Source organism: Nelumbo lutea, chromosome 2 (assembly GCF_056320005.1).
Source record: "Nelumbo lutea isolate HS-2025 chromosome 2, American lotus-T2T, whole genome shotgun sequence".
NCBI classification, from domain to species: Eukaryota; Viridiplantae; Streptophyta; class Magnoliopsida; order Proteales; family Nelumbonaceae; genus Nelumbo; species Nelumbo lutea.
Genome location: NC_142685.1, coordinates 68049063 through 68075902, shown reverse-complemented (window position 1 = coordinate 68075902; position 26840 = coordinate 68049063). Strand labels below are relative to the sequence as shown.

Genomic DNA, 26840 nt, shown 5'->3' with positions numbered 1-26840 from the left:
GGTATTCGCGATAATTCCAAAATGAGTCGTCGGCGTGCAATTAAGAAGGGGTAGGAAACACGAGAGGATTTAGGAGAGAGAAAGAGTATTTTCTAGAGAGAGAGAAGGTCAGAAGGATGGGAGACCATGCACCGTCACTGTGCCGAAAATTAAACTCAGCAAAGGTTGTCATGTTTGAGGTTTTCTTCCTACAAAACCTTAGAAAAGTCGCGTTTTTTGAACTCGTTCTAAACACATTTTGGAAAAAAATCCGTGTGTTGACTTTTATCATTTGAAACGGGATTTCTCTTCCCTCATCTCATATAAAACCAGATGCGTTCTCCTTCCCAAACAAATTCAGAACAAACATTAATCAGCTTCTAACAATTTCACCTCCAACCTTCAATCAGATTCTCAACGCTTCCTCTCAAGTTGGGTCAGGTCTCAACGTTTCATCACCAAAGCTTTCTGGGTTTTCTCTGATTTGGGTTGTTTCAATATACAGCGCTTTCCATCCGTTGAACTTCTGCGTTTTTGCTGTTTTTCTTTCTGGGGTATTCTTGAATCCGGATTTTGTTATCTTGGTATTGATTAGAATGGAGGAAATAGATATTGATGTTCCTCCTTACTTTCTCTGCCCGATTTCTCTGGAAATCATGAGAGATCCGGTGATGGTCTCTACAGGGATAACGTATGATCGGCAGTGCATAGAGAGATGGATATTTACTGTCAAGAACAATACGTGCCCAGTCACAAAACAAGTCTTGTCAGACGTTGATCTAATCCCAAACCACACTCTCCGGCGATTGATCCAAGCATGGTGCATCCTCAACGCTTCCAAGGGAATCGAAAGGTTTCCAACGCCGAAACCGCCCGTCGACAAGGCCGAGATCGCCAAGATACTCAAGGATGCTAAATTGCCACAGTCGCAGATGAGATGCCTTCGGACTCTCCGATCGATAGCATCGGAAAGCGATAGAAACAAGAGATGTATGGAGGCTGCAGGAGTAGTTGAGTTCTTGGCTGCAATAGTTAAGAACGACAACTCTACTTCAATGGAAGACTCAGTGGAGGATGGACTGGAGTTCACAAGAGCCAGTGATGAAGCACTCAGCATTCTTTGTCATCTCCAAATCTCACAAGTCAGCCTCAAGAGCCTCGTCATGAGCAGAAACAGTGAGTTCGTAGAGTCCTTGCTAAGAGTCTTACAACGTGGGAACTACCAATCTCGAGCTTACGCTGCACTGCTATTGAAATCCATGTTTGAAGTAGCCGATCCAAACCAGCTGATCAGCTTGAAACCCAAACTGTTCGTCGAGATCGTGAATGTGTTGCGTGATCGAATCTCAACCCAGGCTTCGAAGGCTGCTCTGCAAGTACTTATCGAGGTGTGCCCATGGGGACGAAACAGGATTAAAGCCGTGGAGGCCGATGCAGTTGCAGTAGTCATCGACCTTCTTCTCGATACATTTGAGAAGAGGGCTTGTGAGATGATGTTGGTTGTTTTGGACCAGCTATGTGGTTGCGCAGAAGGCCGATCGGAGTTGTTGAAGCATAGCGCTGGGATCGCCGTTGTATCGAAGAAGATACTTAGGGTCTCGCATCTGGCAACCGAAAGGGGAGTGAGGATACTGTCGTCCATATCAAGGTTCTCTGCAACTTCAGGTGTTGTTCAGGAAATGTTGCATCTGGGTGTTGTTTCTAAGTTGTGTTTGGTACTTCAAGTGGACTGTGGCGTCAAGACCATGGAGAGGGCTAGAGATATCCTTAGGTTGCACTCTAGGGCTTGGAAGAACTCTCCATGCATTCTTCCCCGTCTGCGCTCTTTTTATCCATCATCTTAATCCAATATTATCAGTCAGGGAGAGAGAGAGAGAGAGAGAGAGAGAGAGAGAGAGAGAGAGAGAGATCATACATTGATTTAGTGTAAATAATTCTTGGGCTGGAGAACAATTTCAAAAGCCCACAACAAACATTTAGTGGAGAGAAAGAAATTCTTCAGTTCCTTTAAAGCATTCTCTGTTTTCCATATATATTTGTACTTGGGCTCCATGAGTGGACAAGTTTTTGTTTTTCATGAATTATGATTAATCACTTACAGCAAAGAAAAATGGTTTGAATTTTGAGCAAGGTTTCTGAAATTGCAGTTATGTCAAAACCATCCATTATCAATGGTGGTTTTCTTAATTTTGGTTGTTAAAAAATGTTATATTCTATTAATATCATCTTAATAACATGATTATTTATTCACCCTAATGTTAAACTTCCACATTTTACTAAAACAAGGTTTCTGAAATTGCAGTTATATGTCAAAACCATCCATTATCAATGTTGGTTTTCTCAATTTTGGTTGTTAAAAAATGTTATATTCTATTAATATCATCTTAATAACATGATTATTTATTCACCCTAATGTTAAACTTCCACATTTTACTAAAACAAGTTTTCTGAAATTGCAGTTATATGTCAAAACCATCCATTATCAATGTTGGTTTTCATAATTTTAGTTGTTAAAAAATGTTATATTCTATTAATATCATCTTAATAACATGATTATTTATTCACCCTAATGTTAAAAACTTCTCTATTAAAATATAAATTATGTATATTTTTTCTAAGCAAATTTAAGTTAATGATCAAAATGGTTGAAAGGGTAATGAACAACCAAGGTTCCCCAAATATTGACTGATATTTGCAGTTAGTTCAAATCGCAACTAAATGATAATTTCTTCCTTTATATGTAAACAAAGTAAAGATTTTTCTATGTCATGATTTATATTATTCTTGTGAGAATTAGATGATGTGACTCCATTGAAGAAGGATGCTAAACCTGGATATAGGGTTGCAAATGGATCCGATTAGATTCATATCAGTGTATATTTGAATCCGATTTGACATTCTTCATGTTAGATCCAATCCCAAATTCAATCAGATCTGATAGGACTATCTGAGCTCAATATCAGATCTTTGGATCTTTGGGTCTGATTTGATTTGATTTGTTTTCTTTTAAATTAATAAAATATTAAAAGAAAAAAATAAAATATACCAATTTAAATGAAAAAAATAATATAAAAATATTTTTAATTATTTTCATCTTATATACATGTTTTTATAAAAAAATAAATTACTTATATCTATATATATTATATTTATTTATATTTATAAATATATAATATAACACGCATTGGATTGGATCCGGTCATTTGCACCCCTAACCGGATGAGAGGGTATAATCAAAGAGATAGAGATGCCTGGAGGGATTGAGTGTTGTATATGAAGGTAAGAGGTGTAGTTGTTTTTCATTACTTTGATAAATTCAGCAACCACTTAATGGAATTGTATCTACATGGTCAACCTTCCATTCCATTGGTCGACATCTCTTAATTAAATCAGTACTGTTGACTAAATACAATCCTACTCCCTTCATTTAATGGATTTTGACAAATCAAAATTCAACTGCCGTGCAAATAGGGCTCATGCCCTCCTTCATTGATTGAGAAGAAAAGGGAATGCACCTTCTAGATAGGATCAATGCATCTAGCAAGATTCAATTGCCAAATAGGCTATTAACTTTTCTTAACTTGTTGAAAATGGCTGATCCTGCTTGAGGACGCTTTAGATTGGCAAACCCCACTCTACAAAGTTCGGCTTCCATCTGGACAATATCCGTTAGATCAGCCTTTACAGCCTTGCGTTGAGAATATCTTCACACTTATGTGCTTTATTTTATGAAAAAATATTTTCGATATAAGATTGCAAAAGGCCGTTGGGACAGTGTGAACACGGGCTTGCCCTGACCGAGGCCAATCTCCATTCTACATTTTGAAAAGGAAGACTTCCTTTTTTTGGAAAAATTATGGCTTTGAGTATGAGGGTGGGTGGCGACTGTTCTTTAGCAATTTGTGCCTACATCCATGTATGAACCCCATGAAATTCACTAATCTATAGCCCTCCCCTTGATCCAATTTTGATTGTAACAAGTCCCACTATATCATATATCCTTCAATTGGTTTCAGCCCTACCCCCACCCATTCAAAAATACTTATGAAACCTTTTGGTATTATTATTAAATGAAATATTATCCATCATTATTTGTTTAAAAATACTTATGAAACATTTTTTAGTTACAGAAGGTTAAAGTGGTCAATAACGGTCAAGATTTCCTACAATTTTGAATATTTCTTTTTTCTATGCCTTGGCAGAACTGTGGTGGTCTTTGTTTTAATTATTTATTCTCTTAATTTGTTAGAAGTAGATGGCATGACTCCATTAAGGAAGGATGCAAAACCAAGCAGCTGGAGATCGAGGTTATAAGATTTGGCATTTGCTTTCCTTATTTTTTATCAGAAATCATCGTATGAGTCGACTGAATAATGGATCCCCAGCCACAAATCTTGCATCCCTTTGTTCAACAAATGCTGACCAATAACCATCCAACCCACATTATTTAAGACATGTTGACCAATCACAGATTAGCACCTTCTACTCAGAGCTAGAGCCAAGTTGACTCATGTAGAGAGAAAGAGAGAGAGAGATTCAAAGATTAATTATCTGACATATCTGGTGCCTCAGTTCTCTCAGCTGGTTTCATGTCTAATACATACAAACCACCCATTCAAGGCTCCCATAGTACTTATCCAGAAAAAAAACCAAGGCTCTATAGCAATCCGTTGTTGAACTTTTCCACTATGGAATCGATCAAAGTTTTAAGTGTCAAATTTTAGTTCAATGAAAAAGTCTAAAAGGGGTTTCATTTTGCCACGTCGTGGGTGTCTGTGGGTGAGGCTGGTAAGTTGAACATGATGAGGTGACCCCACATAAGCTGATAAAATTTCTAATAAAACAAACAAACAATACAAACTGAAACTAGAATGTTTCTGAACTTCGATTTTTGACTATTCACCTGGAATGATGGTAGAAACGTTTTCATTTTTAAGCCAAAGAATGATGAAAAGTGAAAACAAGGGGTTCTCATGTAGCCTATGACCTGAATTTTTTCCAAAACAAGAATAAAAAAACAGAAGAAAGTTAGATACCTACAAACCCATCAAGTCATCATAACAAAATTTAGGGTCTGTTTGGTTTGTAGTTGAAATTAGAATTAAAATCCTTTAAAATCAGAATCAGAATAATCTATTTTCATAGTTTACTTTTAGACAAAAATAAGAATAGGAATTAGAATCAGGAGGAATGAGAGTTCATTCCCAAGGAGAGGCAGGGAATCCCATTTCAGCAGAAATAAAAATGAGAGTCCAATTCTATTCAAACAAACAGTTAGAATTGGAATAACCCTTTTCGATTTCGATTTCAGATTCATATTTCCTAAAAACCAAACGGGGCCTTAATTTTCTCAAGTATAAGAATGATAAAATTACCGATAAATCTCTCTCTCTCATATGCACTTCCACTAATAGGTCAGGTGATATGAGGTGATATACAAAATCAATGGGGTGACACCAAAGTGAGTGTCAGGACCTTATAAAGCACATGTAGACAAATGGATACATTAGTGCTGATGTGTTTTCAGTATAACCACTCCCTTTTTATTTTTGTCTGTTTGTGCTTCAATTCATGGCTTGTGACACTAGCATTTGTTCATGGAGGGAATATCTTTAATACATAAAAAGCCTTGGCTTCACGTTCAGGCCACCGTGAGAAAAATCGATCTTAATTCATTTCTTTTTCTGATCCCCATTCTCTCTCCATTTAGGCTTCATTTGGGACGGCTTCTACAATTGGGATGAGTTACGTTAATTCAACCATTTTGATTGCAGCACCCATGTTCCAAAATGACGTTTTGGTTTTTCATTAAACAGAACTAGCGTTGTAAATAGGGCCCGGTTAGGTCAGGTTGAGGTCAATCTTAGTTAAATTCTATGTTCTAAACGCCCAATCCTAATCTTAACTCAATTCGACCTTCAACCCGACCTACCCAACCCTAATCCTAATCCTAACCTTAACCCCAACTAAATGTCTTCAATTCTATCACAATCCAAACTTCTTCCCATCCCTTAAAATCTTGTAGAATTTTTTAATCTTAGGTTTTAATTCAATTTTTTCATTACATATATTAATCCTATGTTTTATTAGTATTTGTTTGTTGATGTTTTTATTGGTTCTTTAAATATAAAATTCAGAAAAAATGTGTTTGAGATGAGTATAATTTATTTGATGACTTATACTAGATCTTTTATGGGAAGTAAGCTATGGGTGGCAAACAACAAAGATGAGATAAAGAATAAAATAATCAAAAAGCATAAAATATGTTATCAAGGTTTTAATATTTCCAATTAGAATTAAGTGAAAAAGTGTTTGAGATGAGTATAATTTATTTGATGACTTATAATAGATCTTTTATGGGAAGTAAGCTATGGGTGGAAAACAACAAAGATGAGTTAAAGAATAAAATAATCAAAAAGCATAAAATATGTTATCAAGGTTTTAATATTTCCAATTAGAATTAAGTGAAGTGATTATCTTAAGTGAAATAAATGATAGTATGTGGTAGTGGCTATACAATTATCATGAATTTAAACAAATCAATGTATCATCATATATATAACATATATTTATATATGATATGCACAATGGAGTCGAGTCGGGTTGCCCAAGGGGTCAAACCTAACCCAACCCAAAGTAAAGTCAAGTTCATAAATTTCAGCCCTAACCCTAACCCTAACCCGAACATCAACCCAACCTGACTTTTTTGGGTTGGGATAGGGTTAGGTTCGGGCTAACCCAACCCAAGTTGTAGCTTTAAACACAACTTCCCACATTTTCATGTGGGGCCCAATTTACAACATCAAAGCTGTATGGCCAAAGAATTCGGATTAGCTGAATGTTTTAGCTATTCAGGAGTGTGGAATCCATAATAAAGTTCCATATCAGTATTTAAATGCATGGGGCCATAACTTTATTACTGGAGTGGAATCTCATCATTGATTCTACAGCTCATCATTAAATAGCTAATGCGTTCAGCTAAATCTTGCTCATGGCCAAAACCCTCATCAAGCGGGCACTTAATTAGCTAAAAGTGTTACTAATGGAGTTATTGTCCTTTTCTTTTGGAACCTAGATCTCCTGCCCACGAGAACCCTGCCCACATTTATCGCAGCTACACATAGAGAACATCTCATCCTCTGCATAGTATTGTGCAAGGGGAGATGTTTCCAATTCACGGGCAGTGGTGTATTGTGGGTAGGCATGGGCAGGGTTCTTGTGGGCAGGAGAACTGGAGTCTTTCTCTCTTGGCCCTACATTCTACAAAGTGCTATAAATTAGGTTTTACCTAATAAATTGAAAATTGATTGCTTCTGCTGCTTTAGATTGACTTGTTGGGTGATAGAGATGTTGAAATCGAATAGCAAAATGCATTTTGATTTTGTTGGTGAGACTTGTAGGTTCATAATTGAATGGAAACCCTTGTCTTATTAGGATAATTGAGCCGTTTTAACAGCCGTTTGCTACTAGTGATTTTCTTTTTATGAAGAGTAATGAATTGGGTTGGTCTGTGTGAATGAGTCTGATTAACCAAAATTATATGATAAAACATGATAGAATTTGTTTGTCATAATTAAGTAGTGAGTTGGGCTAATCCATTCAATTGAACCAAAAGTTTGGGAACTTAAATATATGCAGAAATTGAGAAGAAAAGAAAATTTAAGGGTAGTAAATCTTGAGCTGAACCTACTAAGGTTTTGTTCATTTTTCGGTAAATGGACCCCGGAGGGGGAGTTGGTCAGTGGGAAAATTGTTCTCGTTGACCAACAATCCCATGTTCATTTATGAATAAATTGTGGATTGTATTGTAAATTGCTATTTTTTATATATACCCATTTCATAGGTGGGTGTATAATTTTTTCACTTAAAGAGAAAGTTGCCAAAACATTATAAAATAAAGTTGTCCTTCTTAATAACTGTATTTCATGGATAAAAATGGTCAAAAAGAACGATTTCCTAAAAAATACTTTTGATCAAAATTACAAAATAACATGTATAAATTTACTTACCCAGGTCCAAAAGCATTTAATTAGATAAATAGCTTACTAGAAAATTAATGAGGCCTAAATGTCTTCCCAATTAGAGTATAAATAGTGTCAACGCTTTGAAAAGTTTTGGGGTTGAGCCAAGAATTACGAGACCTGAAACCTAGTTTTCAAAGTGAGACCCAAACTAAATACCATCCACAGTTTTTTGTGGTAATCTAGATTTTCCTATTTATTTTCTCTACCGGCACCCTATCCACAGTGCATTGCAGTCGCAGATCTTATAATACAAGATTGTGATGTGTAAATGCAATTCAAGACGGGTAGAGAGTAGTGGGCGGGACATATGGGCCACCTTTTGGCTGGCTGGGCCAAGCTTTCTTTGATTATAGACAAGAGGTTAATTCTTAGTGTCAATGCCAAAATCTGAATTCTGAACTGGCGCCAATAAATGCATAAGAGACGTGACCCACTATGACTCACTCTCAGATGCAGAGCTGACCTCTGGATTCAAATGGAACGACATGTCCTCTAGCTGTCAAGGATCTCGTCTCCAGTCTGCCAAGGATTCAAATGGAACGACATGTCCGCCCTGAGCAATTTGTTTAGACGGCTGGACCTAACCCATGTCCATTCTTTGTATTAGGTGCCGTTTGGTAAATCTTTCCAGCAGATTTGACAGATAAAAAACGAGATGAATTTTTGCACTAAGATCTTAGTGGCTTTAAGACCATTTGATTTTTGAGTGAGCATACAATGAAAAAAAAAAATTTTATTTGGAGTTTTTCGAAAATAACCTAAAATAAGCTTCACATATCTTTTTAGGGAAGCATCTTTTGGTCGCTCAGTCTTTTCCCAATCAAACGAGAAAATATTATAACACAGGCTGCTGGGCTTCTAAACAGCCAACAACCTGTAAGAAAAGACGCACCAAACGGAGCCTTAGTTAAGTCGAGAATATATACTGTGTAGGGGCCAACGTGGACAAGAAATTTTAGTTACGCTGACATTGCTTCTGTTTGTTTCACAACATGACTATTCTACAACAAGCAATCTTCCTTTGACCAAAACACATTTATTAATTGATCTCTCTAATGGTATTTACAGGATTTTCTTCGTTGATGAAATGAAGAATGTATCTAATGAATGTGTAGATGCATGAAGAAAATAAGAACTTTTAGAAACTGGGTATTAATGCAGAGGAAATGTTTAAGGTGATTCTTCTAATGGCGATTTTTGAGAAATAAAATTAAAATTTGGCTTTTACCAATCCCTCTGCACCATAACATCCGATTAAGCTTATATTTTCCATTCTACCATCTAAAAATTGGTACAATTTGCCAGTTGGCAGCTTGGTTAGCTTTGCGATAAGTGTGGTTTAGATCATTTCGACCCAACACAATCTCTTTATCTCCAAGCAGTCGCTGATGATGTTCTTCAGTCTCCACAATGGGTTGAGAACCAGTTACAAGCATAAGATTCCTGCTTATTTGGTATGAATGATCTCCTATATTCATCTTTAGACTTGTAGTTATTTATGTTTTATTTTCTACTGTTACTCATTGATGATTTTGGTCATCCTTGTTCATTGATGTTGCTTCTTAGGTGACTTTTTTTTTTTTTTTTTCAGGCAGATATGTCCTTACATTCTTTCATTCATTCCTTGTTAGGTTTTGATTTTGTGCTAGAATGACATAAAGGGTTAATTGAACATCCCTCCATTTGTTGAAGTCACAACACAAATAGCGACTTTAAATGACCAAAATGCAGTCCCCATCACATGCTTAGGGATGTTTGGTTGGAGGAATTGCTTTGCTAGGTTTCCCATCTATAAAATTACCACATCAGTTGATTCCCTAAAATCTGTTAGTACTGATTTCTATGATTCAGGGTGATGCCTAAAGCTTATTTGGGAAAGAGACAGCTTCACCAACCAGTGGGTGATCTTTAAAATTGGATTTACAACATGCTAAATTCTTGTAGAATGTGAGAGAAGCACCCCATTGGTTTGCTAGCAGCTAGAATTGTTTGTCAAGATGATTGTTTGAAAATTAGATTTTCAATGAGAAGAAGAGGATAGTAGGATTGCTCCTTGAGGTTTAAACCTTCTACCAGGCTTTGGAGAAGATATAAATGGAGTCACGTAGAGGGTAGCCAAAATGATGCTTGGCTAAGGAGCTGATCCAAAAGGGTCTGACAGAGTTCACAGCAGGCAAATGGGTCCCAATCTGAAAGACAAAAGGTATTTTGATGAAAACCGATCACAGTAACTGGTGATTCGGTTGATGTATTTAAATTGATAAATAAGAAGATAAACTACAACAAAACTGAAGTGAATATACAAGTTATCTAGTTAAGCTGTACACCAGAACTGATCCACTTGGACTGAACTGAGTTAGACGTGGGCACATTATCTTCAACACAATCCACTATTATGGCTCATGAAGAAGGGACCAGATCGAATGCCATATTTGTCACTAACTCGAAATTTCCAAGAACTCGACTCGTTTTTGGATGGCCCAGCTGGAACACTTGTGACTGGATTTACACAACTCCATTGAATTATAATAAATGCTAGTCGCATTTATTGACAAGCTAATAATCCTGGAAACAGATACAACTGTTGGATTGAATGATAAGTTGGTCAATTTCATATATTCGAGTACCAATAATCTCGATACTGATATACTGTTCATCCTCACCCTTTCACAAAAAATAAATATATACTGATACATGATTCATAATAGTTCAAGCTCTGTATTTGACACATAAGTGGATGAGGCATGCCAAATATTTGGTTGAACACCATCAAAATCTTTGAGTTTGAAAATGTAATCCAAGCCAAATCCTCAAACCTCAGTGTCGCCGGTTGTATTACTGCATTTGGCTAGAGTTGGCCCTCGTCATTCACCAAAGCTATCCAAATTGGTTGGGTGGAGGAGTGGATACCCAGCCCACAACACAGCTGGTATGATCAGTTGCATTTTCTAGCTCATGAGTTCGTTAATTTGGGCTGATTTCGAAGTGTAGATGGAATTTTCAGCTGTGGGATTGCAAATAGGTTGAGCGTAAATTTTGGTTTGCTTTTGCTTCAGAGATGACTTTATTTTTTTTTTATTTTATTTTTTCTGAAACACAAATAAATGTAAATTTTGGTTTACTTTTCTTCATATTTGACTTTTTTTTTTGTCTAAATGAGAAGTAAAGTGTAGTCATGTCCTCACTTTATATAAAAAAATGAAGTCAGATGGAAGGGTTTTCTTTTTCTTTTGGAAAAAGTAAAATGATGTCATCTCCTGGGAGAGAATTAAGATAGGAGGGAAGAAGTACAAATTTTGCATCAATCTTTGGGTACACAAATTACATTGTCTATGAATAAAAATCTGAAAAAAGGTGTTAATTTTGCATCAAGTTATGCAAATCTAACTTTGTAGAAAATTTGTTTCATGTTAAGTTTTGCACTGTAAATAAAATGAGCCATAGGCTGCATTTGGTTGCAATGCAAATTTTGACCAGCTGCAAACTTTGTACCTGATTCAGTTTTGATTTTGTTTGTTTGCAATTATGATTTGCATTCCTATCCAATACAAATAGAATGAATTGGCAAAACAAGATTCATATAGCTGACCCTATATTGGTGGAATAAGGCATGGATGATGATGATTCCTACTTGATACAAAATTTTTACATTTTGACTATTTTGCACTCATTGGCAATGCAAATTTTACACCTAAAAATTGATGCAAAATTTGTTCCACCTTCCTCCTAGCTCAATTGATGCAAAATTGGTGACCACATTATCTTGCTTCCTATGATACTCTTACACAGATAACCCTCCTTCTACCTCAATTATCTTTTGTTTAAAATAGTGGTCATTTCATTTTACTATTTTAGTTCTCATAGATAACAAGACAAAAGTAAAATTTGAAGCAAAAGTAAATCAGAATTTACACTTAGCCCTTCTGCACCCATATACATTTACATCAGTGCAAATGAAATTTATACTGTAACAAACAGAACCTTATTGATTAAATGGTCAAGCAGGCAATTGTGAAAAAAACAAAAATATCCACTTTTATAAGCACCTCAAAATGAATTCATATGCTTGAAATCACCTTATGTGTGGTGCGCGTATGTGATAGAGAGGGGGTATTCATTAGCTTGAGACCAACCATTACTAAAAAAATTGTATAATAATAAAAAAACGAGACCAAACATTACTGGAATTATGATGATTGTTGAATGTACTTTAGCCTATTAATTTTGTCAAAAAGTCCCATTTGGATTAAAATTTCAATTTTTAGTCTTATTATTTTATAAAAAATTAAATAAAATATATGATAAACCAAAAATTATATATATATATATATATAATTACATAATTACATAATTTTTTATAGAACAAGAAAGTACTATACAAGCCTGGGGGTAGCACATCCCCACAAGTCACCCTTACAACTAATGCACACGGAAGATTACAAAGATTCAAATGCAAGCAACCTAAACTAGAATGAGCTTCATTAGCAATCCAATCAACAACTTGATTCGCCTCTTTGTAGACATGCCTATAATTCACCCTATGCTCTACCTACTCATTGATCCTCTATTTAGGTTCCACAGAAGAGAGGTCTGGTTCCTTAGACACGAGATGACCAACTCCGAGTCCCCTTCATTTATTGTGAGCTCCCAAAAGCTTACGCCGGTTCAAAGAGTTGGAGTTGCCACTCATTTTTTAGAGGAAATAGGCTCTCATTTTCGGGTTTGAAAAATGATTTACTTGTTTTGATAGTGACTTTGTTCTTCGCCAAGGAAAGGCACTGAACCAAAAGGCTTTGGGTTCCAAAGATTGGGAGAGGGAAGATATTAGGCACCCCTCTCTCCAAGCTGCTATAGTAGCCCACTACGGGAGTAAATCAGGCTTAAATTCTGGCAAAACACAAACTAACAAGATTGCTCAAAGCTCATGAAATCTGGTGAAAATGTTCCCAACTTCACTTAGAATTGATTTGAGGTGATGATATTGGGTCTTAGGTACTGGTTTCCCTAAGACCCTCTCATCTTTATCTCTTTTTCTCAATTCGGAGGAAGCTAGGAACATAAGTTTCCCAAGATTTCAAGGCTTTAAGCAACCTAAAACTAAACTAAAAGCAAAGAGATGGTGGAATGAAAGACTTACCACTCGTGTATGACATTGAAACAGACTTTCTAACAGTTGAAAGGATTTCAAATGAAATTTGAGCTAGGTAGGAGCTGGGCTGGGCATTTCTAGAGTTAAATTTGGAGAACAGGGGATGAGCTTGAGCATGGCTTAAAAGATTTCGGGATTTCAAGCAAACTGGGTGTGTTGCAAAAGTTGGGAAACTCCTCCTTTTAAGCTCGAGTTGGGCCTCTATTTATAGAGAAAATGGAGGGAGATGGGTCTGAAAATTGCCTAGTTACAGTGTTTGTGATTCAATAGAGTTTTTTTTACCAAAATAGGCAAGGATTTTCAGAGATAAGGATTTGTAGTTGACCATTCCTTCTTTGTGCAATGGATTTTCTCGATTTTGGGTGGTTTTTATGGGTTTCGTGTGTCCAATGAGGGATTGATGCATGCCAGACATTGCAGCCCAGTATTTGGGGCTAATAGTGGCAAAAGACATAAATTTGATGGGCTTTTAAAAGTGGTTTTGTCCTTTCTTGGTTTTAAGTGGGGGCTTGTTTGGTATTTTGGGTTTTTAAGCCTATTAGGCTCAAAATCATTGGTCCAGGTGTTTTAATGGGACTAAGTAAGGAGCTGACATCAGTGCCCCCTCACTTAAGATGCTAGGTTGGACAGCTGATGTGGTGATTCAATCTGGTGCATCGAAATGATATCTCTCTAATTTAACGGTCAAATGGATGAATCTGGTTATGAAATTTGGCGTGCTGGGGTTTTTTGGGCCTTTGAACTTAGTGGTGAGGTTTGATTGGATAAATGGAGTCAGGATGATTGAGATCTATGACTGTCAAGTTTGGATTAATAAGATTTGCTGAAACAAAATCTTTGTTTGATGAATGGTCAAACAAGGGAATTTTGAGACTAAATTTGATGAATAGGCTTTTTTAATATCCCAAATCTGATGGAAGTGATGGATCTTTGATTAGAGGTGTAGTTTGATTAATTTACTTCAAATCATGGTTTTAGCTTATGATTTTCCATTCCACGATATGCTTGAAATGGAATCTTGATTTTTTAATGGTCAAATGGAGGTGTTTGGTCATAAAATTTGATGTATTGGGGTTTTTGGGGTCATTAAACTTTGTGGCGGGGTCTGATTGGTCAAATAAGGCTTGGATGATGGAGATTTGTGACAAATGAGCTTTTGATCAATAAGATTTGTCAAAATAGAATCAAGGTTTGATGTTGGGTCAAACAAGGGAATTTTGGAATGAAATTTGGTGGGTAGATATGGATTGGGTTTATGAAGATGTTGGAAGGGTTTGATCAAGTTAGGCATGTGCAGATCATGGGTTTTAGTGCCATAGTATTATATGCATTGAAATGGGATATCTGATGGATGATTGGCTAAATCTAGGAATTTAAGATTGAAATTTTGCGTGATTGGTTGTTTGAGGATTTTGTTTCATGTGATGGAGTTTAGTCAGGGATCAAGTATGGTGATGTGGCATAATCAAGACCATCGAGAGGGCATCATGTAGATTAACGGGAGATTTATGGGCACTTAGGCTAAACTTTGGTTTCTTAGGGTTTTGGTATGTCTTAAAGTGATTGGTGTGGTCCATTTGGACTTCTAGAATGAGGGAGATAGGCCAAAGAAGAGACCCAGCAAAAAATCGGGTGCTAACAATTATCACCATTGCATCTTTGAAGTTTGTCAGGTTGTAAACCTCTGAAGCCGCCTAAGCATATATATGTGAGAGTGTCTATATAGAATATAGTGAAATATATTGACATCATGGGTAAAACTGATTTGGTTGAAGCACCGATGCACCAGCTAGAGGGAAAGATAGATCGATTTCCCAATTAATTTTTAAAACACCAGTCAAAAGGATTCATCATGATGTACACAATATAGGGAAATAAAGCATAATCTTTTGAACAACTCATGTTGGAAGGTGAAAGATGGTAATCAAATATATGCCACCACATATCCATGGATTGCTAATATTAATTGGAGGTATTAAGTAAAAATAGGCAATATTAAAATGAATTTATAGTGCAAGGTGGTTGATCTACGTTTACAGCATGTAACTTGGAATAAATCAAAAGTAAATGAGTTATTTATAGAAAATTCAATATTAATATATATCTATGGTTGGTTGATCTGATTTTGATTGATTTACCAATGGTTTAAGTAAAACTGTTCCAACTTGATCGGATTGGGAAGCTGTCGGACCTAAGCCAACCGGAAATACTAGACAACTGACCTGATCAAGTTAGTTTGTTTCATCAAATATTTGTTTTAGAATAATTATATGTTTTTGTAATTATTAATTAATAATTTAACTTAAAGTAAATAATAAAATATTAATATTTTAATACATAGAGTAATAAATAAAAAACTAAGTAGTCATTATTAGCTAGCTTATCAAGTTTAACTGTGTCTTGCACTGATGAGCTTTTAGTAGATAGGAAGCTTAGACATTGATGATGAATCATTAGTGAAGTCATTGTATTCATTGTACATATATAAAAAGGAAAAAAAAAAAGTGATTATCGTCGATTTCGATCTTGGATTTAGTATTATTAATGCATGTGGGCTTTCCATCATATTAAATATTTTAAAATTTCCTTAGATAATTACTGCTATTTAGTAGGTAGGGAGGGTGATCCTACTCCAAAACTGATTAATTAATTTGGACAAAATCATAGACCTAAAACTGCCCTGATTAATAATTTGAATAATTATGTCTTATTAAGTAGACTCAATTTATACTGAAATTTATATTTATTTATTTAAATAATAACTTAAAACATAAATTTTGATAAAATAACTTTAATAAAGGTGATAGTAAAATACTAATTTATTTATATTGTAATAAATTAAATACTATTCACAATATTATCTTATATTATTCATCAAATTTATCATTTCAAATATAAAATATAAAAATTATAAAAAAAAATTAAGAAAACCTTATCTATATTTAATAAAATAGTCGTTTCGGGATAGGTAAGAACTAGCTAGAACCGACCCATCAGTTATTAATCAGGAAAAAATTATGGAACCAGAACCAACATAATCTGATCGGTTCAGTAGTTCAGGCAGTCGGACAGAACCGACCCATTGACAGCCCTATAAATAATTATATTTTAAACATTAGAATCAAGTTTCGCTACACACATTCCTGATTTGGAAACAATTAACACTATATATGGTGTAACAAATCGAAAATTTCCACTGCATTAACCTGTTTTTGCTTGTGATAAATCCCTTGGAATGCAAAACATATATACATCATAAAAATTTATTAGATGTTTGGATTCAGCCCACAAAGATTAGATAGGGTCTGAATTTCGTTGGCACTATGTTGGGCCCTTGGAATGCACTATGTTGGCACTATGTTGCCAATTTTTGAATGGATCTTGCCAGAAACCTGAGCCTAAAGCAGTGTAAAGTGTTAATGGACCAAGTTCAAAGCCCTGTCATGAACAGGTCTAACCCCAAGTAGGGGTGTTAATGGACCGGTTTTGGGTTGGATTTCATCCAAATCAAAATCCATTTGGATGGATTGGATGGACCAATAAGACATATTAAAATTGGATGGACTGAGCGGATCAATATGACATATTGGATTGGACCTGGTCCGTCCATAGTGAATTTATATTGGATTGAGCCAATATCTAGTCCATTGATAGAAGATAAAAACATAGGTATCAATGAAACAGATTTGAGTTGAAACAAATCTAAATTAACAGGAATTTGAACAGATTGAACAGCCTCTGGACCAGTCCAAAATGATCCAAATCCAGTCCAATTGACACCCCTAACCCCAATATCAGACATCTCTCTCTGCCCTTAGGCTAATTGCATTAATCAACAAACAGACTGAGTACAGTCAGTAGTCTTTATCTTTAATAAAAGAGGGAACTACATCCCAGGCTCCCAGCAGGGAAAAACAATTCCTCTCATCAAGTAAAGGAAGGATTCAGCCTGAGATGAAGAACAAGTGCAGCACAAGCAAGTGTAGAAGAATCCTGACTCATCAAGTAGGACTCCTAACAACCTAAGCTAAGACAGGCTTTCTCAGCCTGAGCCTAAGCTTATAAGTTATAAACATGGATTCCTATGAGCCTAAGCCCATCCTGAGCCTGATGAGCTCAAGCCCAATTTTATTTATCAGTGGGCCTAACAAAAATTATATAATAAACAGTTGCCAAGGCATGGGTTCACCCCTATAAACTACAAAACAAAACTCAAAACACGGTTAATGTGAGGTCCAACCATATTAAAATCGAGCTAGCTCAGCTCATGCTCATCCATTTCACCTATTGTTTCCCACCATTAAGTTAAATAGTTAATTTCCTTTTCATTTTGGAACCGTAAAAGGAAGTATATATAATTCAAAATTCCCTCCTCAAGCCTCTTTCCTTTCTTCCCCTTCTCCACTTCAACCATAGTTTTCAAAACTAGACCAGACTGGACGGTCAGACCAGAAAAACTGGAAATCAGTCAAGTGATTGGTTCCATTTTTCCCTAAAACCGAATTTTCCCCTAAAACCGTTGATTTTGGTCAGCGAACCACTGAACTGGGCGATTAATCATTTGAACGGTTTTGACCGTTTTTTATTTTTTAAATTTTTTTTTATTTTTTTGTCAGAATGGTCTAAGCATTTGGTTCAAACGATTGAACCATTTGACCCAGTAACCGAATCCAGACCGGTTCAGTCACCGGGTCAGTTTTAAAAACTCTGACTTCAACCCTTTAATACAAACCCTAAAACAACATTTCCACTCATCAAAAAAACTCGTTAAAACTTTCAGATATTGCAGTCAGAAATGGGAGATTATAATTAGGAAATAGATACATGATTATTCTTTTTCACTCCTGGACGTACCTATTTGGGGAGGATGAAAACTGAGAGTTGAGTACTCAAAAACAATTTAAGGATTGCAACTGGATTCCAAGAGGAAAATTGCAACAAAAAAAAAAAAGGTAAATTTAACAGCCTTTTTTTTTACCAAAACAGCCTAACTATATTCGATGTACTGTCAATGCCAGTATTGTTTAAATTAGAAAAGCATTTCCTTAATTATTTTAATACGTGTAAATGATTTCATTAAATTCCATTAAAATAGAAAATTTCCATCAATATATAAGAAGTCCTTATTCAATAGTAATGTTTAAAAGTAACTTTCTTTTGTATTTATTTGTTTGTTCTTCATTTGGTGTTTTCTTTCAGTCTAAAATCTACAAAATAGACAAAAATATTAGTTAAAATATCTTGATTCAATATTTAAAATTTAGATAAAGGAAAAGGGGAAGTCAATTTTTTTTATACTGAAAGGTGGAGTGGCCACGACCCGATCCTTTCACGAGTTATTTGAGCTCGGTTCGATTTGGTTTAAACTGAGCTTCTATCCTTCAGACCTAATATATAGGCTTGCTTGCTAATCGAGCTGAGCTCGAGCCCAATGAAGCTCGGTTTGTGAGGCTAACGAGCCTAGTATTAAATAAATCATTTTTATTATATATACATAAACACATACATATATACATACGTACATACATACATACATTACATACTTACATACATATAATATATATATATATATATATATATATATATGTATGTATAATAGTAAATAATTTTTATAAATATTTTTTGTATATATAATATTAAATAATTTTTATAATTCTTAATTTTTTGTCTAAAAAATAAAATTAAATAATTTTATACATATAATTTTTATTTTTCAAAAAAAAATTGACTTATAGTTGAGCTCGAGCCAAGCTGAGCTCGAACTTGCGAGCTATAGACCAAGCCGAGCTCGAACTCAAGTCTCTAGCTCGAATCGAACTCGAGCTTGAGCTTGAGCCTGATACTATTCTTGTGAGCCAAACTCGAATAGCCAAGTATTCGGTTCGACTTGACTTGAATCGACCCCTAACTGAAAATAGTATTTTAAGACTTGGCCTGGACCGGATGGTCGGACTGTGAAAACTGGGAACAGGTGGCCCTTCTAGGTTCCGGTTAAATAACAGTTTTAGTGGGTTGGATTGGCAGACTGCCCGGTTAACCAGTAAAACCGGGACCTGGATAGCATTCTTGTTTATACTCCGCTCTGAGTCTTAAAACATTGACCGAAAGTATCAGCCAAACATATTCTCTTAGATTTTTTTACTATTCATTTGGTATTTTTTCTCTCTGTTATTGCATTTTCTTCCGTGTTTTTAGATTTTTAGTGCACCAATAGTCAATAAAACAACTTTTATTAAAACATTTTTTTTAAATAAAATTGGCATAGTAGAGTACCAAAAAAGCATGAGTCATGACCTGATGGAACCGCTAATTCTAGTCAAATGTAATTAATTAGTGGGGGAGTAAGAAGCAAACAAGAATATGAAAGAAACATCATACTCAGGAAATTCTCAAAGAAAGAAAATCTTTGATCATATCCTGCTTAGTCAAAGATAGTTAAGGGAGAAGCGAGAAGCAAACAGTCGTTTTGAAAGAAACATTGTTGTCTAGAGAATCTGAAATCTGACTAAAGGAGATGAAAACCTTTTGATTAATTATATCAAACATTTGTTTAATACATTGAATAAGAAGAACAAATCTGTAAACCACACTATTCCTTGAAAACGATAACTAGCTTGTATTTTTCTCTTTATAGCATTCTCTTGCACTGTTTTATTGGCATTCTTCAACCAGGAATCTTTAATGGACTCCACAAGAATGTCATTGTCCATCTAGGGTGGCAGTTTGAATACTGAAATTTTCATTTCTAGCTAGGGTGGCAAGTTGGCTTCTTTCTAGTGTGGAAACTCTTGACTTGACCCTACCTGCCGGCCGGAAGCCTCCACAGACAGTCAGACTTCTAGATATCAATCAGGTTATGGGAGAAGCCTACCTGAGTTTGGTCTGGTGGAGCCAACCCAAACCAGGTCTATCGTTTGGGGAGGACCTACCTAGTTAGTTTCATATAGCGGCTTCTGATCTTATAAGGTAGGTCCCACTCAAACTGCTGCATACAAGCAACGTTTGGTGAAAACCCAGGAAAGCCCAAAATAACTACTTTAGGTTGCATCTTCCAATGCAGCAGAGCCTAGGTGAATTTGTATTCGGGTCCACATCTTTGTTCTGAAAATGAAAGTAAATTCGTTTTTTTTTTAACATTTTTATATTCATAATAAAAGCAAAGTTTACTATAAAAAAGGTAGATTATTCTAGCCTTGAAATTCTGATTGTACCCATCACAACCAATTAACACAAAAGCAAAAATTTGTCAATACAAACTCAACCAATAAGTTAATTTGCATTCTCACTTTTTTTCATCAAATTTGCATTTACCAAATGCAGCCTTATGGCTATCCATTAAAGCTTCTCCAAAGCACACAGCTCAATCAAATCTTCAGACATCACCAACAGGTCCTTTTAACAGTCATCCAGGCACCTAAGCCTAACCCAATATGTTCAAGTCTAACTTAACCCTAGTCAGATTATTATGTACGTAGAAGGGTCAGGCTGGTTGAGCTGGTTTATATGCTTGGATTAAGAGAGAGTAGAGTGCAATAAGACAATGTTAAATCAAAACATATAATTGTATCTCAAAATGTGATGTTGCCTTAGAAGTGGTCAAACAAAATAAAAAAGGAACCTAATTAGAAGGCCACTAGATATATTCCTCAACAGAAGAAATGAAGAATTATCAGTTAATTAATGGACATCAGATTTTCCAATTACATGTGGCATACTCCGCTTCATTTTCAGAATCCAAGTCCAAAATTTTGGGCGGATCATTCATCACGTCATTTTGATCCAAGAGCTTTAGTACCCACTACACTCATTCAGGTGGGTCCCATTGGTCGGGCTACTAATTTAATTCATAAGTAAGATGGACCTTGTATTGTTTACAAAATCGGCAATATTTGGGAAGAAATTAAATGATTCTAATTTTAATTAATAGTTGGTTACCAAGTAATTATCAACTAGATCAAATTGGTTTGGTTTTGATCTTGGGCAGATAGGACCCAGTCCTGCTGCAAACATGGATGCAAACCAGTTTTATGATCGATTCATATATAGTCATAGATAAAGATGAAAGGAGGTCAGAATGTAGAAGTCTTGAAAATCTAAGGGTTTCTAGATGCCAATTTTTTTCATAAAATACTGAAAAAGGGGGAAGAAATGGGATTCATCCTCAGAGAGAGAGAGGGAGAGAGAGAGATGGCCAACCCAAATGCCTATTTGATGAGAAACAGTTTGGATTTTCAATGCCTTGTTTTATTTGCTTATTTGGATATAATGATCTGGAATAACATTGTATTATAATCCCAAAATTGCATAGCTTACACTACAATATCATCAGCTTAAAAAAATTAAATTAATAAGTTTTTTTTATTATTTTTTAATGAATGGTCTTGATAGGCTTTTCAGGTGAGATCAAGTCAAATGAATCTTCCACTCCTGATCGAGTCGGTCTAAATCAATTAGACTGAATGTTCATTTCTTAGTTTGGGATGAGTGCATATTTGTAAACTGCAAATCCTTATATACGGTATTTGTAAGGTTGCATTTGTTTGCAGTGTAAAATCTGGTTCGGTGTAGTTTTACACTCTGGATTATATTTGTATGCATTTGGATGAAGTATAGACGAAGAATGTTTATAGATGTAAATGACCATTTGAATATATTTTTTCGATGTAAAAGTTATATTGAATATTGATGTAAAAATCGATTGAACTACCCATCGATGTAAAAAACAGCGTCTCTCTTTCTCCTTTGAAGAACTACTCTATCACTATCAAGTTTCTTTCGCCGGCACCCTCCACCATTGATTATCTTGTTTCCATCATGGTTTCAAATTCCGTGCGACCCTCTTCTTCTCTCTTCCACTCCCTCTCTTCCTCTCTCTTCTCTCTTTCACTATCTATTCTCCTTGTACCAGTGTTCAGATGCATTCTTCTTACAATAGAGGACGTTCCAACAGTCAATGCTTCTCATCATCCCCATCTCACTATCTGCAACGGTAAATCTTGGAAAAGTCCTTCTCCCCCTTAGATTTAGTGGCTAAGAACACTGTGTCTAAATCATTTTCCCTCTTAATTAAGTATATAATCTAGTCTCCTTCCCTAGAAATTCACCAAGTATAGGGTCCAAATCAGGCATATTTTCTCTATCAAGAATGTTATACCATATCATATCATAATCCTGTCTAAGATGTTAAGATGTCAGTGTATGCCCTCAACTCTAATTAGGCTGATGAAATCCGATGTTTATTATTGAATGAAATCAAAACATTGTTATTTCATGCATGTTTTGGTGTGATCTTGTGATTTATCCCTTAAGATGGACATTCATGAGACGCATGTTCGCTTAAAATGTGCTTAGCCATTTGATTAATTTGGGAAGTTTATTACGTTAAGGCTGACACTATTGTAGTTCGACAAAGAAGAGAGAAGAGGGAAGAGAGAAAAAGAGGTTGTATATTCAGATCTAAAGTTGGTGGCACCTAAATTGGTATATATACTTACGGTGACAGCTCATAAGAAATTACAAGAGGAAAGGGCAGAAATGCCCCTACTAAGCTACAACCACTACATATTACAAAACTCCCCCTCAAGTTGGAGCATATATGTCAATCATGCCTAACTTGTTACATAGTTCATTATTTGTGGATAGTGAAGGCCCTTTGTAAGAACATTAGCTAGTTATTCCTTGGAACTGATGTAAGGAGTACAAACTTCCCACTTTTCGAGTTTCTCCCTTATGAAGTGCTTGTCAATTTCAATATGCTTGGTCCTGTCATGAAGAACTGGATGCCTTGTTGTCACAGTAGAGAGACATTGGGCCATCAATAGAGAGACCTAACTCTCCAATCAAATTCTTTACCCATAGTACTTTAGCAACTCCATGTGCCATGGCTCTATATTCGGCTTCAGCACTAGATCTAGCCACAACACATTTTTTTTGCTTCTCCAAGTAACCAAATTTCCACTAATAAAGGTATAATATCCACTAGTTGATTTTCTATCATCAACTGTCCCAGCCCAATTTACAACTGTGCAGACTTCCACTTTCATATGATCATGTTTCTTGAAAAGTAACTCAGTTCATGGATACTTCTTCAGATACCTAAGAACCTTCTCAACTACCTCTAAATGAGAGGATGTTGGTGCATGCATAAACTGGCTAAGTACACTAACAACATAAGCTATATCTGGCCGAGTCATTGATAGGTAGAGAAGTTTTCCTATCAGCCTTTGAAATTTCTTGACATCTATCATGGGTTCTCTAGTACAATCACCAAGCCAATGGTTTTCCTCAATAGGAGAGTCTATAGGCTTTGCTCCTAATTTTCCTGTGTCTTGCAAGAGGTCTAGGACATACTTCCTTGGGAAATGAAGATGCCCCTTTTTAAGCGAGTGACCTCAATACAAAGGAAATAATGTAAATGACCCAAACCTTTCACCTCAAACTACATAGAGTATGGTCAGACCTTCTTAGTCTCAGAGTCCCTATTCCCTATAATCACAATGTCATCAACATAGACAATTAATATCACCACTTTCTTTTGATTTCTCTTGAAAAATAGAGTATGGTCAGACTGGCACTGCTTGAACCCAATTTGTTGAAGGGCCAAGTGAAATCTACTGAACCGGGCTCTTGGGATTGCTTCAAACCATATGAAGATTTTTTTTTTTTATTTTGCAGACTTTCCCTTCACACCCTTGTGCTACAAACCCAGGAGGTTGAATCATGTACACTTCTTCTTCCAGATCCCCATTTAATAATGCATTTTTTATGTCCAATTGCTAGAGTTCCCAATCAAAGTTAACAGCCAAAGATAGTATAATCTGAATAGTGTTCATTTTAGCAACCGAGGCAAAAGTCTCACCATAGTCAACCCTATACACCTGAGTATACCCTTTTGCAACTAACCTGGCTTTATACCTTTTAACTGACTCAGCCGCTCTATGTTTTACTGTGAATACCCACTTGCATCCCACTAGTTCTTTTCCTTCAGGAAGAATCACCAACTCCTGGGTGTTGTTTTTGTGAAGAGCACTAATTTCTTCCTTCATTGCCTCTATCCATTAAGGTATAAATAAGACTTTTGCAATACTTTTGGGAATGAAGACACAATCAATGGCAGTCGAAAAGGCACAAAATGAGGGAGCAATGTTTTCGTAGGACAAGAACTGAGCAATAGGATGCTTAGTAGTACATGATCAAACATTTTTTCTATGAGCAATTGGGATATCAAGATCATTAGTAGAGTCATAAATAGCAATAGGTTTGGTAATATCAAAAGGAACAAGGGTACTTGGATTTTCCTTCAATGAGTCAGATGGTGTTGGATGTATAGTCTTAAGTTGCTCCATAATTTTTGAGTTCAGTTGTCCTTACAGTGCCTCAAGAAGACACAAAATGGAGAGGAGTCAGGAATAGAAGAAAGAGGAATTTGAGGAGTTGGAGCTTGCCTCTCCTCCTTCACACTATTCTCCCCCTGAGGAGAGGCATGGAAGAAGGGTTTAGATTCAAAGGACACATCCATCAACACAAAGTATTTATGTGTGACCGGATTGAAGCATTTGTAACCTTTTAGGAAGAGGGATAACCCAAGAAAACACATGGAATAGATTTGGGATCCAATTTACCCTAGCTGGGAGAAAGATCATGAACAAAACATTTACACCCAAACACATTTAATGGAATGGAGAATTAAGGGGATTGAGGAAAAAGAATTTGATATGGGGCCTTGTATTGCAGGAAGTGCGAGGGCATACAATTAATAACATAAGATACAATCATCACAGCATCAACCCAAAAATGTTTTTGAACATGCATGTGAAGCATCATACTACGAGCAATTTCAAGGAGGTGACGGTTCTTCCTTTTAGCAATGCCATTCTATTGTGGTGTTCTGGCACATGAGCTTCTATGAAGAGATCCATGAGAAGAAAAGAACTCAGCTAAGTCATGATGGAAATACTCTTTCACATTATCTGATTGAAAGATTTGGACTTTAACATGAAATTGAGTAAAAACCATGCGATGAAAATCTTGCACAATCTTGGGAACCTCTTCTCTCGAATGCATGGGATATAGTCAAGTATATCTCGAATAATCATCAATAAAGTTGATAAAGTACTTGTACCCACCCTCAATAGGTATGTTTATAGGGTCCCAAACATTAGAAAATACAACATGGAAAGGCAAAGTAGATCTTTTATTATTTGAAGAAAAAGTAGACACTGACTTTTTGCTCAATTGACACGTTTAACAATGCAAACTAGTAGTAAACACTGACTTGAACCAAGAAACACAACTTTCAAAGACTCAAAGGACAAATGACCAAAGCGATTATGCCATAACCACGGTTGACTGTTTGTATACTGACTCATAGACTCACAAGGGCCGATGCTGCAGGACCAACTTTATTCTCTAAGATGTAGAGGCCATCAACCATATTTCCTTTACCAATCGTCCTCCCCGAGGTTAAATCCTAGAAAAAACACAAGAATGGGGAAAAATGTTACACAACAATTTAAGAACTAAGTAATACTGCTTATAGACAAGAAATTAATAAGAAACTTATGAACATGAAAGATATTGGATAAGACAAGGCCATCTAGAAGGTATACAAATCCCTGATCAGCAATGGTGGATAGAGACCCATCAACAAGTCTCACTTTTCCCTTCTAGAGAAAAGAGTGTAGGTCTGAAAGAGATTGGACTTACTAGTCATATGGTTTGATGCCCCTGAATCAATCACCCAAGGTGACTCGGGAGCAGAGGTACACACATGAAATGCAGAAGCACCTTTACCTGATGTAGAAGCGAATGAGGTAGAAGGGGTAGGAACTGACCTATCTATTTGTCCAAGTGTCCTATCAAATAATTCCAAATGATTTCTAAAGGAGTTGATGATGTCTTCCTTGGGATCAGAACCATTAGGATGTTCTTGGGGAAAAATAGTAGTTTGATTATTCTGTTGATAGTCTTGTGTGGCCAGATTTGCAAAGGTAAACTTTTTATGAGGAGGTTTTTTTGAAGTGTCTTGATTTTTTGTTGCCCACTTTGGTTTTCCCACTAACTCCCAACAAGTTTCTCGGGTGTGTCTAGGCTTCTGGCAATTGGTATACCACAATTTGTCTTTATCTTCACCTTTCCTTGGTTCCCCCTTTTTCATTCCTGTGTTATCTCCTCTTGCAGCTAGGGCAACAAGTTGCTCCCCCTTAGAAACATTCATGAGATTTTTCCTACTCTCTTCAAATTGGACTAAAGCATATACTTTCCAAACTGAATGAAGTTCCCTACTTTCCAAAATCTGCACCCAGAGAGGCTCATAAGCTGGATTCAACCCATGCAAGAAAGCAAAAGCCCATTATTGGGAGACAATTTTTTTATAGTCCTGTGCATCTTCATCATTCCTCCAGTCAATAGTCTGATAATAGTCCAGCTCCTTCTAGACATATGTAAGGGCTGAGTAGTATGTAGATAGGCTACGGTCCCCTTGTCTACGTGTAGATAATTCTGCTTGAAGTTGATAAATCTTGGCAAAGTGCCTCTGTTCAGAATAGGTTGCCTTGGCTTGTTCCCAAATTTCACAAGTTGTGTTAGCCCATATGAAGTTTTTTCTTACATGAAGTAACATGGAGCCTAATAGCCATGACATAACCATGTTGTTTTCTTGATCCCATCGATCATGTTTAGTAGTACCA

At 36.0% G+C, this 26840-nt stretch overlaps 1 protein-coding gene across 1 annotated transcript; it reads left to right on the top strand.

Moving 5' to 3' along the window:
* Nucleotides 1-338: 338 nt before the first annotated feature.
* LOC148871359 (E3 ubiquitin-protein ligase PUB23-like) lies at nucleotides 339-2090 on the top strand. The gene has a single exon (XM_088972379.1). It carries the CDS (start codon nucleotides 576-578, stop codon nucleotides 1821-1823), a length of 1248 nt encoding a protein of 415 aa, XP_088828505.1. The 5' UTR covers nucleotides 339-575; the 3' UTR covers nucleotides 1824-2090.
* The last annotated feature ends 24750 nt before the right edge of the window (nucleotides 2091-26840 follow it).

What these genes read in the sequence shown, in the direction of transcription:
- LOC148871359 (XM_088972379.1), top strand. Translation starts at nt 576, where the DNA reads ATGGAGGAAATAGATATTGATGTTCCTCCTTACTTTCTCTGCCCGATT.